General features: G+C 36.4%; 1 protein-coding gene across 3 annotated transcripts in view; it reads left to right on the forward strand.

The window, feature by feature from the left end:
- FBN2 (fibrillin 2) overlaps positions 1-15,761 on the forward strand; it is a 270,327-nt gene that overhangs the window by 156,522 nt on the left and 98,044 nt on the right. For 2 of the 3 annotated variants that reach the window (XM_035290955.3, XM_035290956.3), the window contains 5 exons: positions 5,269-5,388; positions 6,303-6,428; positions 7,300-7,422; positions 9,390-9,512; positions 14,945-15,097. In XM_035290955.3, coding sequence (XP_035146846.2) covers positions 5,269-5,388; positions 6,303-6,428; positions 7,300-7,422; positions 9,390-9,512; positions 14,945-15,097 — 645 coding nt within the window. Of the gene's footprint in view, positions 1-3,992; positions 4,016-5,268; positions 5,389-6,302; positions 6,429-7,299; positions 7,423-9,389; positions 9,513-14,944; positions 15,098-15,761 lie in introns of those variants that run through there. The other variant, XM_078365811.1, reaches the window with a different exon arrangement.

The following is a 15,761-nucleotide window of genomic DNA, read 5'->3' on the forward strand; positions in this document are numbered from 1 at the left end:
TCTAATGAGTCACATTAAAAAGATGTTGACTATCTTTTCATGGGTTTATTTGATCGGACGCTTCTTTGGTAAAGAATCAGTTCAAATCTTGGTCCACTTTAAAATTATTTTCTTATTCAGTTTTGAGGGTTCTTTGTTTATTCTGGATATAAGACCTTATCAAGTATATGATTTACACATGTTTTTTCCTACTCTGTGGCTTGCCTTTTCTTCTTGTAATGTATCTTTTGAAGTGTTGGATCTTTTAATTCTAATGAAATTCTATTTCATTACAAGTTTGTTGTTTCATGGATCATGCTTTTGATGTGGTATCTAGGAAATCTTTGCCAAATCTAAGAGTTTTCTTCACAAGCATTTTCTTCAGTGTTTGCTTCTAGAAGTTATCTAGTTTTAGGCCTTTGATCCATTTTGAGTTAGTTTTTCAATATTGTGTGAAATTTATTTTTGTAGTATATTAATAACCATCACCCTTAGTTGAAAAGAGTGTCTTCTCTCTATTGCATTGCCTTTGCGTCTTGTTGGAAATCAGTTGCTCATATATATTGGGTCTGTTTCTGGACTCTCAGCTCTGACTTATCTACTTAGGGGCTTAACTGCATTCTGCCAGTGTTCCCTCATCTGCACCATGGTCTGAAAACTTTATTAAAGCCATAAACTGAAATAGTCATGATATTCACTGTGTTTGTTTTCCATCTCATAGGGCTCTATAGCCTTTGTTGCCTGATGTCAAGTTTCTTGAAAACCATGATTTCTTATACTTTGTCCATTTGTTTGTGTATTTGAAGAAGTGGGGGTAAATCTTTCTTGGCTGGGAACAGAAATGTCCCCTATTTCTTTAGTGTAAAGATTGTGGCGTGAAAAAAAATGAGACAAAAACACCAGCTAGTACATCTTTATGTAAGCCTAGGCAAGAAATTATGACAATAGTGATGTAGGACTGCAGAAGTACTTAATGATTCCACAAGTGCTTGGGAGGTTAATCAGTGAAATCCGATGACCCTGTTGTGGGAACTCAAAGAATAGAAAACTGCAATGATACACAAGTATCTGGCTGACCAAAACTGGACATACAGTGGTGTTGTTAACATAAGAAGTGTAAGAAGGTACAGATCGGGAGGAAATAGTTGAGTTTTTTCTGGCTAACCAAAACTGGACATATAGTGGTGTTGTTAATATAAGAAGTATAAGAAGGTACAGATTGGGAGGAAATAGTTCTTGAGGCTTTTCTGGACATGCTGACACATGGTGTCTAGGGTTATTTAATTGTAGAGCTCTAATGCTAAGAGGAATGTCCAGGGGTAGAGTTACAGATTTAGGAGTCAACAACACACAGGTGGCCATTAGAACCATGAAGATGAATGTCATGTCCCAGGATGAACAACAGGACAAGTGAAAAGGTAACAGAAATACTACAGCTGGAATCCTATAGAACTGCCACATTGAAAGCTGTTAGACTAGCTCAGCTCAGACACACCTTGTTCTAGTTCATAATGTTGGAAAGATAGCAAAATAATCTACAGAATTCCGGAGGTTCTGAAAGGGCACACATTCAAGAGAAAAGTAGTGTCAGGTGTTAAATGCAGTAGAAAAATCAAAGCATTGAGGAAAAAAAAATCTGTTGGATTTGGTAATTAAGGGGATTTTACTAAGTTTGAAGAATGGTTTTATGACAGTAATTGAGCCATTTTGAGGTCATTTTATTTATTCATAATATTAACATTTGATCATACATATGTTTCATTAACTAGCTTAACCCTAATTAACAGATTTGAGTTCAGGTCTTCCATTAAACAATATAGATGAGAGGCCAGGTATAGAGAGAGTTAGTTTCATAATTTTGCCAAAAATTTCTAAGTATACTATGATTACGAAAGAAAATGTGGGCCAAATAGGGTGTTTTGGAAAAATCAATCATTCTAAACTAGGTACAGGTCTACAAAATCAGAGTTAGGAAATAAGGCTTAACTCAAATTTGGACTGTAAAAGCCTGGAGGGTATCATTCAAAGAATCTATATAAATGGTATACTATAGAGTTGCACACTCTATAACTACACTCTATAAGCATATGCAGACTTATATGCTTAGCTGACACCACCTGAGTGGTAGACAGATCTCATCATTTAACCCTGCAAAGTTAAAACCCCAGGAGCAGGCTTGTCTTTCTTACTACTGTAATTCATAGACATTGCTTAGTAATGGAGCATATTTTCAGAAAATGAGTTTTAATATTTAAATCCTATACTCTAATGTCAATTATTGATCATTTTAATTTATAAACAACAAATTGAATTTATAAACAACACATCAGAAAAAGTGAAGAGGATATTAATCAACCAGTGCTTTAAATTATAAGAGCCCAAGATAACAGTAGTAACTATGTCAGCTGTGCTAATGTTTTGAGGAATAACAAACTGCCACTGCTATTTGAGACCTTTTATGAGATACCTGATGAAACAGTATAACTTGAAAGGCGATAGATTTATTCAAGGTTCAATGACTAAGAAAATAGAATTGAGTCTATTTTGCTATTGTGAGAACTATGCCTGATGCCTGAAAACAGTTATATTTAGCCATCATATTTTTCTCTCTTTTTATTGAGAATTCTATAAAATTAAAATTGTAACTCTCGTAGTGTCTGTATAAGTCAATGTGCTGTTAGCAATGATTTTTATTTTTTTATTTATCTTGAGACGGAATTTTGCTCTTGTTACCCAGGCTGGAGTGCAATGGCGCGATCTCGGCTCACCGCAACCTCCATCTCCTGGGTTCAAGCAATTCTCCTGCCTCAGCCTCCCGGGTTGCTGGGACTACAGGCGTGTGCCACCATGCCCAGCTAATTTTTGTATTTTTAATAGAGACAGGGTTTCACCGTGTTGACCAGGATGGTCTCAATGTCTTGACCTTGTGATCCACCCTCCTCGGCCTCCCAAAGTACTGGGATTATAGGTGTGAGCCACTGCGCCCGGCCAGCAGTGTTTTCCATTCAAGTAACTCTATTTTGAAACAGTAACAAATCATTTAAATTTATATTGGGCTACAGATAATCTTAGAGCCCTTGCAAGTGTTTTTTTTTAAAGTCTTTTCTAAGTTGGCATATAAAGTATTTTTCAAGGGAAAGTATTTCTTAACCATAGTAGTATTTGAGAATTTAACAATTTTGATAATCAACATTCTCCATAATTTTAAAATTTATTTTAGGAGGTAAAATCCCATGAACTTTGCTTAAAAATACTTATCACTCCCCCCCCCACGTTGAAAGCATAGTAAGAAGTTAAAATGTACAGACCATAGTATTTAATGCCTATGTTCCTGTAAACAAGGCAGAGCTAACATGATCACTTGGAGATGCAGGACTGTGAGACTCAAAATAAAGAGGAGACACGAAATGTTCATTTCAGAAGTTGGCAGTGGTCATTTGTGATTAGTCTAAAACTGAAAATTTCAGAAAACAAAAAACAACAAATGGGGTTTAAAGTCATAAGGAATTATAAAGTCACTAATTGTTTTTTGGTGATTGTTTTCACTTCCAAAGAAAAAGTAAGTGAACTATTATATTTTTTTCTGTGTACTAGACCCTTGATGAGTCCCTGAGGGGATAGGAGACAGAAGTGAATTATGGCTATAATGGCAAAATAGCTGGCAGAGCTGCCATAGCAACAAGGAGTATAGGAGCAGGCTCTCCAGGGGAGAAAACAGTCCTGCAAGGTGACGTGGCTTTCCTGAAACTTTCCCTAAAGAGAGGAGAGCTGATGCGTGGTTTCTCATGTTCTTTACTAGAACAGAGCTTTAAGTTGAGGCTTCTGTAAAGATAAGAGCTACAACACATTTTTAATTGTTGCATTTTGATTATGTAACACAAAAAGTGATCTTCAACACTGTGAACTGAAGGTGCTATTTCATATTGGAAAGTCTATTTATTACACTTTATATGCTTGCTAATGCTCTCTCTCTTTTCTCATTTTGCTACATTCCTTTGGCTCAGTAGAATTGATGGTATCAACCAAAACTTTAAATGTAAGTGAGTCTTTATGGGCTGAAGGGGTCCTTGGATGGATTGAAAAAGCATTTAGTCCTGTTACTCTTTGTTGTTTTTATTTTATTTGCTATGAGGTTTATTTCCTTTACCAGAAAGTGCTTAATTGCATTCAATCTGAGTGTTTACATAAATGAAGTTGGTGGGCTTGATACAGTACAGTTCCTCTTTTAAGAACATCTGTGAAAGTAGGAATCTGCTTATTAAAGTGGTAACGTGTGAATTGATTTCATTCTTATATTCTCCAATTTAGCTGAAATTGTATATGTTAATGGATTCTACATGTATATGAAATGGCAAATCATAATGCCCTTATCAACTAGCCAGGTTTTTAATTTGCAAGGATTCAAAATAATATTTAGTGGGCATTGCTGAGAGAAGATGAATTAAACTTCTTATACTGGCACATGTGATTTCTCTGGGATTTAACTAGTCCAGAGTGTTCAGTCTGTCATTTGGCTTTTCAGTCCCTGAATTCTGCAATGGGTTTGCATTTAATTAGGTTTTAGTAGACCTTGAATGAAAAGCATGACTCTCTCACTTTTTGGTCATGACTAGTATTTCCATAAAATTACATTTTATGCAATAAATCCCTGTGCCAATTTTTAAATCCTAAAGAAACCTGAAACTGCTGAAAAAAAATGGGCTTTGTTTTAATGTTTTCATTTTCTACTCCCCCATGTTTTTTACTTCAAAATATTATTCAAGGTTTAATGTATATATGGTTGTACACATAGATGAGTTCACCAAAAAAAAGTCATACCAAAGACACTCCATAATCCATCAATCTCTTTCTTTAAAATTGATAGGAGTGACAACATGTAACATAAATATGTATCTTCAGAATTCTTTCATTGTTCTTCTGAGACTTTATCAATCCTTTAAAGAGGTTATTAACTTGCCCACATTGGTATAAGCAATAAGCATTATAGCCTATTCCTCTTTTCAGGGCCCATGCTTTTAATCATTGGCCATTATTCCAACTGAAAAATCTTTAATTCTTGATTAAAGCAAATTCTCATGTACTCTCTAATAGGCGATATTTTTGTAAATCTTCAGACTGGCCTCGGAGTGTATTTGAAGAAAGGAATTTTCATTCATTTATAAATACTTCGCTATGTAGACTATTACCACTGACTGGCCTTCTCTCAAATTTTAGAGGGCTAAATGTACTTTAAACAAACATTTCTACAAATGGAGTGAAGTCTATAATGGTTTCTTTTGCTGCTCACAGATGTTGATGAATGCACATCAAATCCCTGCACTAATGGAGATTGTGTTAACACACCTGGTTCCTATTATTGTAAATGTCATGCTGGATTCCAGAGGACTCCTACCAAGCAAGCATGCATTGGTAAGGCAGTTTGCTTTCACGTATGAAAATGTTCCATGAAATATAGTGACCAAGGCAGTTGAGGTTAAAAGTAAATTTATTAAAATAAAACATGGAATAAAATAAGAGTTGTTACGTTATTACAGATTTATTTATAATACCCTCAGAGATTCTCCCTTTAAACATAAACGTTGTTTGCATCTATAACCCAGGCAATGTGGTATCTGGCTTCACAAAAGTTCAGTTTATCTTCCTTCCCTAGATCAGAGCTTCCTTTCTCCAAGTAACATCAGTAACCTTCTCTGATTAACTGAGCTTAAGATTTATAGTCATTTTCAACTACTGTTTCCTTTGAATCCCACTCATAGTCCAACACCAAGTCATGCCTGGTCTTTATTCACAGCTTCAGTGCTACACCCACCACCACGGTCCAAACTCGATACCTCACTGCTGATTCATCTCAGAATTCTTTTACCAGATGACTGCTTGTCTTCTTTTTCATTTCCTATTCAGCCACAGGTAGTTGCTTGAATCAGCTTTCTCCAGAGGTTTTCATTGTATTGTTCTTAATCTAGAAATTCTGTAGTTACTAGACTTAGTTACTACACTTAGTTACTTTACAGAACATCTTGTTCGGACTTTTAAGGCCTTCATCCACTATGTCAAAAACAGCTGCAACCAGTAATTCCAGCTGCACTGCCCACCCTTTCTTAGGTTTACTGGATACCCTCTTTTTTTTCCTTTCCCTCTTCAGCTACTATCAGGGCTGTAAAATTGCTTGCACCTACCTATCCAAAAAAAAAAAGCTAATGAGAGATAGAAATTTTGCTAAAAAGCAACATGACTGAATATTTTAAATTCCATTTCTTATCTTGCTGTTTTTAATCTATAAGTATTGCAAAAGAATAATGTTTGGCCATTCTTAATATTCCCAGACATTGATGAGTGCATCCAGAACGGAGTTCTTTGTAAAAATGGTCGGTGCGTGAACACAGATGGAAGTTTCCAGTGCATTTGCAATGCTGGCTTTGAATTAACTACAGATGGAAAAAACTGTGTTGGTATGGAAATTGCCTGCTCCCTTGCAAAAGATTTTTAAAGGATATACGTTTTTATTTAGAACTGTATACTATTTCCATGAAAGCTCACACACTACTTTTGTGAGATCTTCAGGTAACTTAGGTAAAATGTAAATGCTTTTAATATAAGACTGTTAAAGCATAGGGACAGATTTTTTTGGGGGGAGGGATACGTTATAACAATGAATAATTTACTGCTTCTGAAAATTTCCTGTGTGTTACGTGTTAAATGGTAAGTAGCAGTTATTCTTCATAAGTTTAAATAATTATTAGCCCATACTCTATTTCAGGTTTTGGGTTTACAACACTGACAAAATAGAAAAGGTCTTCTTGTCCTTCACAAACTGAAGGAATATAAAAATGTTTGACATATGCAGTACACAAATCTCTAAAATTGTGGCCTGTGATGTCTAGCAGTGCAGTAGATACCAACACACCACAGAACTATTGTTTACAAAGCAACACATCATATTCATCTACCAATGAAAGTCCAGACATTTCATTTGCAGTGAGGTCTGCCATTGCCTTCTTTTCTTATAAAATAAACACTCACTGAAATTATGTTATCTTTTTCACAAAGTAACACACTACTCATGGTTTATGTGGTTATAATAGGAGCTAAGCACAAAATTTATTTAATTATTTTCCTTTAAATTCACATATTGAAGGTCCTTTCCACTTTTTGCACTATTTTCTCTCATTCAGTTGGCGTTCTTTTTTAAAAAAAAAAAACTTAAAGCCATGAGCACATGGCCCGTTTATGTAGTGGAATTTGACTGGGCGTTGTTTGTGGAGGAAGAAGGAATTGATTCCCTCAAGGCCAGTGTTCAAAGTCACTCTTCCTCTTCTACAGATCATGATGAATGTACAACTACCAACATGTGTTTGAATGGAATGTGCATCAATGAAGATGGCAGCTTCAAGTGCATCTGCAAACCAGGATTTGTCTTGGCTCCAAATGGGCGTTACTGTACTGGTATGTGTGGCTTTCAGATAGGAAAGTGACCATGATTGAAACCACCTTTTTTATTTGAATGAACCATGGAAGAATTACTTCAGCTTCCTCATGTGGCTTTCATATTATTCACATTTCTTGCTAATTCACTAAGGCAGGTGTCTAAAGCTTTCTAGAAAAACACCCATTGTAGTCTAGCGAGCAGTAATGCCTTAACAAAAATAATAATGGTATAGGAAAAATTAAGGGGCTGACAGATTGGTTTTAGCAAGTCTTGTGAACAACAATGTAGAAATAATTTCTTTCAACTGCTTGGCTAAATAAAAAAGAGAAAGAAAAAATCTTGACTTTTTTTTTAATGTATTCTCAGAACTATATTTTCCACCGTCATTCATTATGGGTTTAGCATTACATCTTTTCCATAAAGCTAATATACAGACCACTTGTAATGGTATCATTAGCAAAAATCTTATGTTGATTTAGTAAAGATATAGTTTTAATGTTCCAATTAATTCTTTTGTTTATGAAGCCATTTTGAAAACCAAGCTCTAGTGATAACTTTAGTAAGCTAAAGATATGCCTCTTCGGAATAAATGAGACTTACTATGTTTGTACTCAAAACTGAAATTTAGTAAAGTGGAATACATTTTGTAGCTTCCACTTAGAAGCAAATTTTTCTTTTCCTTTTTTAAAATTTATATATTTTTGAGATAGGCTTTTGCTCTTTCACCTAGGCTACAGTGTAGTGCCACTATCTCAGCTCAATGCAGCCTTGATTTCTGAGCCCAAGTGATCCTCCCACGTCAGCCTCCCAAGTAGCTGGGACTAAGGCACATGCTCCCATGCCCAGATAAATTTGTTTTATTTTTTGCAGAGATGAGGACTCACTGTGTTGCCCAGATTGGTCTCAAACTCATGGGCTCAAGTAATCCTCCTGCCTCAGCCTCCCAAAGTTCTGGGATTACAGGCATGAGCCATCACACCTGGCCAAATTTTTCTTTTTCTTTGTTTTTTTCTTTTAGACAAAAATATCTCCATCAGCGATGTCCTGCCTTCAGTTTTACAAACTTAATCTGAATACCAGATAAGGATCATGCTCAATCTCTATAATTTCAATGAATTTAAATGAAATTCCATAGGCAATAGAGATTAAAAAATCGAGACTGAGTTCTTATGTCCCTGAATAACAAATAGATTTTTGACTCTCCAGGAAGGAAGAGTGCTGTAGTTTTGCTGGTTGAACTCATGACTGGGATAGCATCTCAGGGTGAACTGATGTGAATTTAATATAAGATAGCAAATTGGCATTCTGCTGCAGTGTATAAAATTATGACTTTATTTCAGCCTTTCTAAAGAAACTTCAGTATACATCTAAAGATGACTTAGATCTTACCAGTTTCTGCTTTCCAGAAATTAGTTCTTATTAATTATTTAATTGCAAATGTGAAGATTTTAAATATTCCTGAGTCAGCAGCTGTGTGAAGTCTGGTTCATCTTTTGGGGAAGTCATTTAATGCTGGGTTACATTTGATAAATTCAAGGTGATTGAAAATTAAAAGGCACACCTCAAGTTACTTTGTTGTTATGAAATGACCAAATTAATATCAACATAGCATCTACTTCTAGTTAAAGTGTCTTTGTGTGAAAAAAAATCACAGAAGTTTACCTTAATTTTAAAATAATTTGTTTTACTTAACTAATTTGGATTATTTAACATTAAACGGGATTGTCAAATAAATAATGAAAAAAGTGGATTGTGAGGCTTTTTTTCCCTCAATGGGTAAGGTAAAGCAACTTTTACTCTGTCTTTCTGAAATGTATTGAAAGGATTGCATTTACGTATCATCTGTTATCACACTTATGTGTTCTTCACAAGTGATAGAGTTATAAACAAAAGGTTGGTAGTAGAGAGCAGTAGCAGCAAGTAAACCCAGTAAGAAAGTTAAATTTGCCCAGTAACCATTTGACTTCTGTCACCCAATGCACAGATGTTGATGAATGCCAGACTCCAGGAATCTGCATGAATGGGCACTGCATCAACAATGAAGGGTCCTTCCGCTGTGATTGTCCCCCGGGGCTGGCTGTGGGCATGGATGGACGCGTGTGTGTTGGTAAGTGAAACATTTATAATAGCCCCACTGTGCAAAATGAACTTTGAAAAATGGACAGAGATATTTCTATATAATGGAATAATATTCACTCTAAAAAGAGTGCATGCTAAAACATGGATAAACCTTGGAAAGATTATGCCAAATGAAAGAAGCGAGTCACAAAACACCACACAGTATATGATTCCATCCATATGAAATCTCCAGAATCGGCAAGTCTATTGAGCAAAGTAGATTCATGTTAGGAGAGGATGCAGGTGGTGGGAGAGTGGAGTGGGAGCTAAAAGATATTTTTGAGGTGATAAAAATGTTCTAAAATCAACTATAGTGATGGGTATATATATCTGCAAATATGCTAAAAACAATTAAATTGTACACTTTAAAGGGATGTATTCTATGATATGTAAATTATATATTAACAAAGCTATTTTTTTAATGGGCAGAAACCCTCAGATAGTTCCCTTCAGAAGGCTCTTACGGGGTGCAAGTCAAAAATGCTGAAGGAAAAAATACACCTTTAAACCAGCATCCTTGATAATATTAGATAACTGAATACTAAACACAGTGCATTTCAGTTGTATTATTAATAATAGATAAGATATGTCATGGGGATTATAGTTAGAGGTAAGTAACCTCTTGGTTTTACCCTAACAAAACTTAAAATATAAATATCGAACTTATATCAAAAGCTTGAAATGTTTTTAGTTATTCCTCATCACCATGCAGCTAGCTGCAGAAGCAGGAGTATAAAGAAGTATGAGCAAGGATATATATTTTATCTAAGCCATTCAGATTGCTCTAGGATACTTTTGTCAAATTGATCCCAGGAAAATCAATCAGAAGTAACAGGCTCAGCTTTGAAGAGGCAGGCAAAACAGAAGTGTCACTGTCATTTTGGAACCCCAACAATACGTTCCAATGCTAAGGATCACAGAGTGAGTAGTACAAAGGCATTTAATGAAGTTTTCTCTCCAAAATGCTTTCATGAAGCTTCTAGAGTGAATTAGCTGTTATGTACCCTCTGTTTTTCAGGTTGTACAGTAAAACATAAAAACGGGATTTCAAAGTATATTTGAGAGATAGAATATGCTTAGACATAGTTAATACTTTACTCCTACCTATGAGAATCAAAATATTTGGATCCCAAGAAGGAAAAGAAGTGGAGAATTTACAGATGGAAATAATCTCTTCACTCAAATTTATCCACTCAACCAAGTTAAAGATTTATTTCACACCACGAAGTCGTCAGCACTTTGTTCAGGGATATTTCAAATACAACAGCTAGAGGAATATAGCTTCTTCCTGCTTACAGAGCTAAAATATTTTTGGTTGCTTTAATATACTTGTTTTTTTCCTTTACCTAAATGATTCTGTTGAAATATACCATGAGTACAAAGCCAGTTTTGGAGGGAGCAATTGTTTTCCTCTTAAGCAACCAACATGTGAGTCATTGTTAGGAATTCAGTAAAACGTAAAAGTTGATTCTCTTGTTCACATCCAGAAAACACATCAGAAATTGTCAGAAAGCTTCCTCCAGTTTTTCATCATTGTGGTCATTCAAACTTTTTTAAATAAAAACATTATTTGTCATGTGTGTAAAATCATATATTACTGTTTCGATAACGGGCTAGATGTGCTTTCTTCACGTATTTTGACTTGATGTTACTTTTAGACCCATTTATTTTTTAAGTTTCATACGAGGCCTGGCACCGTACGTCATGCCTGTAATCACAACACTTAGAGGTTGCAACATGGGAAGATTGCTTGAGCCCAGGAGTTCAGGACCAGTCTAGGAACCCCGTCTCTGCAAATATAGAAAAGTTAGCCAGGCATGGTGGTGCATGCCTGTAATCCCAGCACTTTGGGATTCTGAGGTGGGCAGATTGCTTGAGCTCAGGAGTTCAAAACCAGTGTGGGCATCATGGTGAAATCCTGTCTCTGCAAAAAATGCAAAAATGACCAAGGCATGGTGGCACGTGCCTGTAATTCCAGGTACTTGGGAGACTGAGGTGGGAGGATTGTCTAAGCTCTGGAAGTGAAGGTTACAATGAGCTATGATTGTGCCTCTGCACTCCAGCCTGGGTGGCAGAGTAGACCCTGTCTCAAAAAAAAAAAGAAAGAAAGAAATGAATCACTGTTATGAATTACTATTAGGATTAGCATTTTAATTTTAGATCTCTTTTTTTATTTATTCTTCTGTAGATTTTAAGATTTTTTTTTAAGTTTCAGATAATTAAACTACAATTTTAACTAGTTGAAATACAGCTCATGAGCAAGGAATAAACAAAAGGCAATCATATTTTTATCTTTCCCATTCATTCAAAATTTATTTTTAAGTTTATTCAATGATGCAGTTTAATAAGTATGGAAAAAAACTCAGACCACATAATAACTACTGAATATTCTAAGATGACAGAAAGATAAAGGACTTCTCTGTTCTTCCTTTGCTCTTTTGTTGTTCTGAGAATTAAATAAAGCTTTGAATGGTGTCTAGAACATAGAAAATGTCCAATAAGTTAACTACTGCTGGTATTATTGTTATTTAATTAGAATAGTGACATCATATCTAGGTCATAGTCTTAAGAGTTGCTGCTTTAAGTTATAAATAAAAGCTGATATTAAAGAAAGAAGAATAAAATAAAGTTAGCATTTTGCATTCATACACATTTTACCCATGGTATGCAGATCTGCTAATTACCTGATGAAATTTTAAATTTTTCATTTTTTAAGAAAGAAAAGGGGCCAGGCATGGTGCCTCATGCCTGTAATCCCAACACTTTGGGAGGCCGAGGCCAGTGGATCACCTGAGGTCAGGAGTTCGAGACCAGCCTAGCCAATATGGTTAAACCCCATCTCTATCAAAAATACAAAATTAGCCAGGCATGGTGGTGGGTGCCTGTAATCACAGATACTCAGGAAGCTGAGGCAGGAGAATCACTTGAACCTAGGATCCGGGGATTTCAGCAAGCCAAGGTCACTCCAGCCTGGGTAACAAGAGCAAGAAGAAAGAGAGAAAGAGGGAGGAAGGAAGAAAGAGAGGAAGGGAGGGAGGGAAGCAGGGAGGGAAGGCAGAGATTGGAAAACATATGGAAAAGATGCAGCTTAGCATTTAGGGCCAGTCTGTCACCAGCACATTCATGTGAGCATATTCTAATGGTGCTACTGGTATTGTTTCTCTTATCCTATCCACCCATATACAGTGGATTAGTTATATTTGAATAGTATAATATGAGCTATGTTGCCAGTTTGGGGTCTTGGAATAGGAAAAGATCAGTAGGGTGATAGTGAGTTATCTCAACTGATTGTTCAGTCAGTTACAGATAGAACTCCTTGTTCTACTTTTCCTCCCTTCTCACTACTGCACTTTACTATCTTAGAAAAAAATAGAAGAGGGAAATAAGGCGTTCACCATTTTCTGAATATTTCAAATGTGTCCCAGGCACTGTGCTTACTACTTAACAAATACACTTCCATTTACTATATAAACTGTATCCTTATTTAATGAATAAGGAAGATGTTGCGTAATTTATGTAAGATCTTCTTGTAGGGATCTGAACCTGAAGAAGTGTATGTCCCTAAAACCCACACATAAGTTATGCAACTTTCTTTTTCATGAAACTTCCAGTGTTGAGTACTCTAAAGAGATGAATTCACCCATAATGCAAACTATCATATAATAGGTCTCACTCTTCCAGTGAGTTCCATAGGCCTTTTATCTGCTTGCTTCTAAAAATTCTTCATGGCATGTGCTCTTAGTCCAAAAGCAGAAATAACTTTGACTGTTCATAGACACCTTCCAAGATAATTGGTAATGTCCAAAGAACTCACAAAAATCATATTGGAAATCATGAACTGTGTCGTATTTGTGCAAATTTGCCTTCAAGTCATGTCTGTGTTTGTGTCTAACTCAGAGGGTATGTTCCCAAACTCAGCCACAGCAGAGGCAGAAAGGTTGACTGAGTTGACTCCTCAGGGATGGGGCTGGTGAATCCCATGGCCTCCTTCCATTTAAGCTCACACATATCTCATTTTTAATGGAGCCATATATCACATTGTTTTAATCAGAAACACCCCCAGGTCATAAGAGATTATTGGATGACTCATTTTGCATAACAAGCAGGTAAAATTTTTTCCAATAGTTATGAATAATTAGATATTTATAATAGAGGTTATCTCTGGTGAAATTACCAGGTCAGTATACTGCTTAAAAATTGTTCTGGTTCTCTGCCCTTTATGATCTGAGTTTTTTATAGTTCACCATTTACTGTCTCATAAAGTTGTAGGATCTTTTATGAGAATTAAGAGTGAGCGGACTAAGCAGAACATGCTTCTTTAGGGTATAGCCTTACTTCCTAGAAAGAAGAAGCGTGTTGTCTGAACCCCAGCTCAGGCACTGGATATTCAAGGACTTCAAACTACATAGGTAGTGCTGAACCTCATCTTCCTCATCTATAAAGTGCACTTAATGACCACTCCTATAGAGCTGTTGACCTGACTGTTCAATGAGATCATGTCTGAAAGCAATGAGCACAATGCCAAGAGCACATATGGTAGTTAACTACTTTTATAACTGGATTTACTGAGTTTCTGAGGTTAAAACAGTAACAAGCAGTATCCTGGGAGTTGAAAAGAAAGACCTCCCAACTCAAAAAGTGGGAGTAGGAAATCTCATGCCTAAGCAGTATCACCTCAAGGTAGTTTAACTTCATTGACTTCAGGAGAACTTCCAAAATTGAGATAAGAAGTGTCATTTTGAATACAGTATAGCCAGTGACTAGAGCTCAAAGTATTCTTTATAACTGTGGAAATATCCTAGGTTCCATGAAAGGTTTGTGAGTATAAATGGGAAATGTATACTATGTAGCTCATAAAACTTATTAAAGAAAAAAAATAGAATCGGAGATATGCATTCATTCTTATCCTCTCTCAAAAACATTTGTTGATTTCCTAGTACTATTGCATGCTAAAGATGCAAAATAAAAGTCTCAGATGCCCGGCCGGCTGAAGTGATTCATGCCTGTAATCCTAGCGCTTTGGGAGGCCGAGGCGGTTGGATCATGAGGTCAAGAGATTGAGACCATCCCGGCCAACATTTGTGAAACCTTGTCTCCACCGAAAGTAGAAAAATTATCTGGGCATGGTGGCGCTTTCCTGTAATCCCAGTTACTCTGGAGGCTGAGGAACGAGAATCACTTGAACCCAGGATGTGGAAGTTGCAGTGAGCTGAGATCGCACCACTGCACTCTAGCCTGGCAACAGAGTGAGACTCGACCGCAAAAAAATAATAATAAAAATTAAAAATCAATAAATAAAAGTCTCATATGGCAGTCTTTAAAAGCTGCCAATCCAGTGGCCAGGGTAAAAAGAAACCTTCAGTTTTGAAATCTCTTTGTCTCTATCACTGCCTCAAGTCATTGTTTTTATATCTCCTTTAGATACTCACATGCGCAGTACCTGCTATGGAGGAATCAAGAAAGGAGTGTGTGTCCGTCCTTTCCCCGGTGCGGTGACCAAGTCCGAATGCTGCTGTGCCAATCCAGACTATGGTTTTGGAGAACCCTGCCAGCCATGTCCTGCAAAAAATTCAGGTAGTCACATGTGCCATTTTCATACTTGATAAAGAATCAAGAAATGCAACATTAGATGTCTGGCTAAAGAGAACATCAGCTGTTAAGTGTTTCATCATTAATTTTAACTGAAGAAAAGAAATCCAATCTTATATTGATATGTGAGGCAGACAGTAAGATTTGACTTGTGTTTATATATGATTTCTAGGTCGACAGAACACACAGTGAATAAAAAATCTATTTGCTGGCTGAGTGTGGTGGCTCACACCTGTAGTACCAGCACTTTGGGAGGCTGAGGCGGGAGGGTCACTTGAGGCCAGATGTTCAAGATCAGTCTGAGCAACATAATAAGACCCTGTCTTGGCAAAAAGAAATTCTTAATTAGCCAGGTGTGGTGGCACACACCTGTAGTGCCAGCTAGTAGGGAGGCAGAGGTGGGGGAGATCACTTGAACCCAAGGGTTTGAGGCTGCAGTGAGCCATGACCTTGCCACCGCACTCCAGCCTGGGCAACAGAGCGAGATGCTGACTCTGAAAAACAAACGCAAATCTATTTACTGTTACAGTTATGACTATTACAAGAGGCTTTTTTTTATATGAACGTGATAGCCTTAGTTTCCTTGATCTGTGCTGTCATTGTGAAGACAAATAGCATAAAATTTACTTACCACTTTCAAGGTTATAAA

This window comes from Callithrix jacchus, chromosome 2, assembly GCF_049354715.1.
Source record: "Callithrix jacchus isolate 240 chromosome 2, calJac240_pri, whole genome shotgun sequence".
Taxonomy (NCBI): Eukaryota; Metazoa; Chordata; class Mammalia; order Primates; family Cebidae; genus Callithrix; species Callithrix jacchus.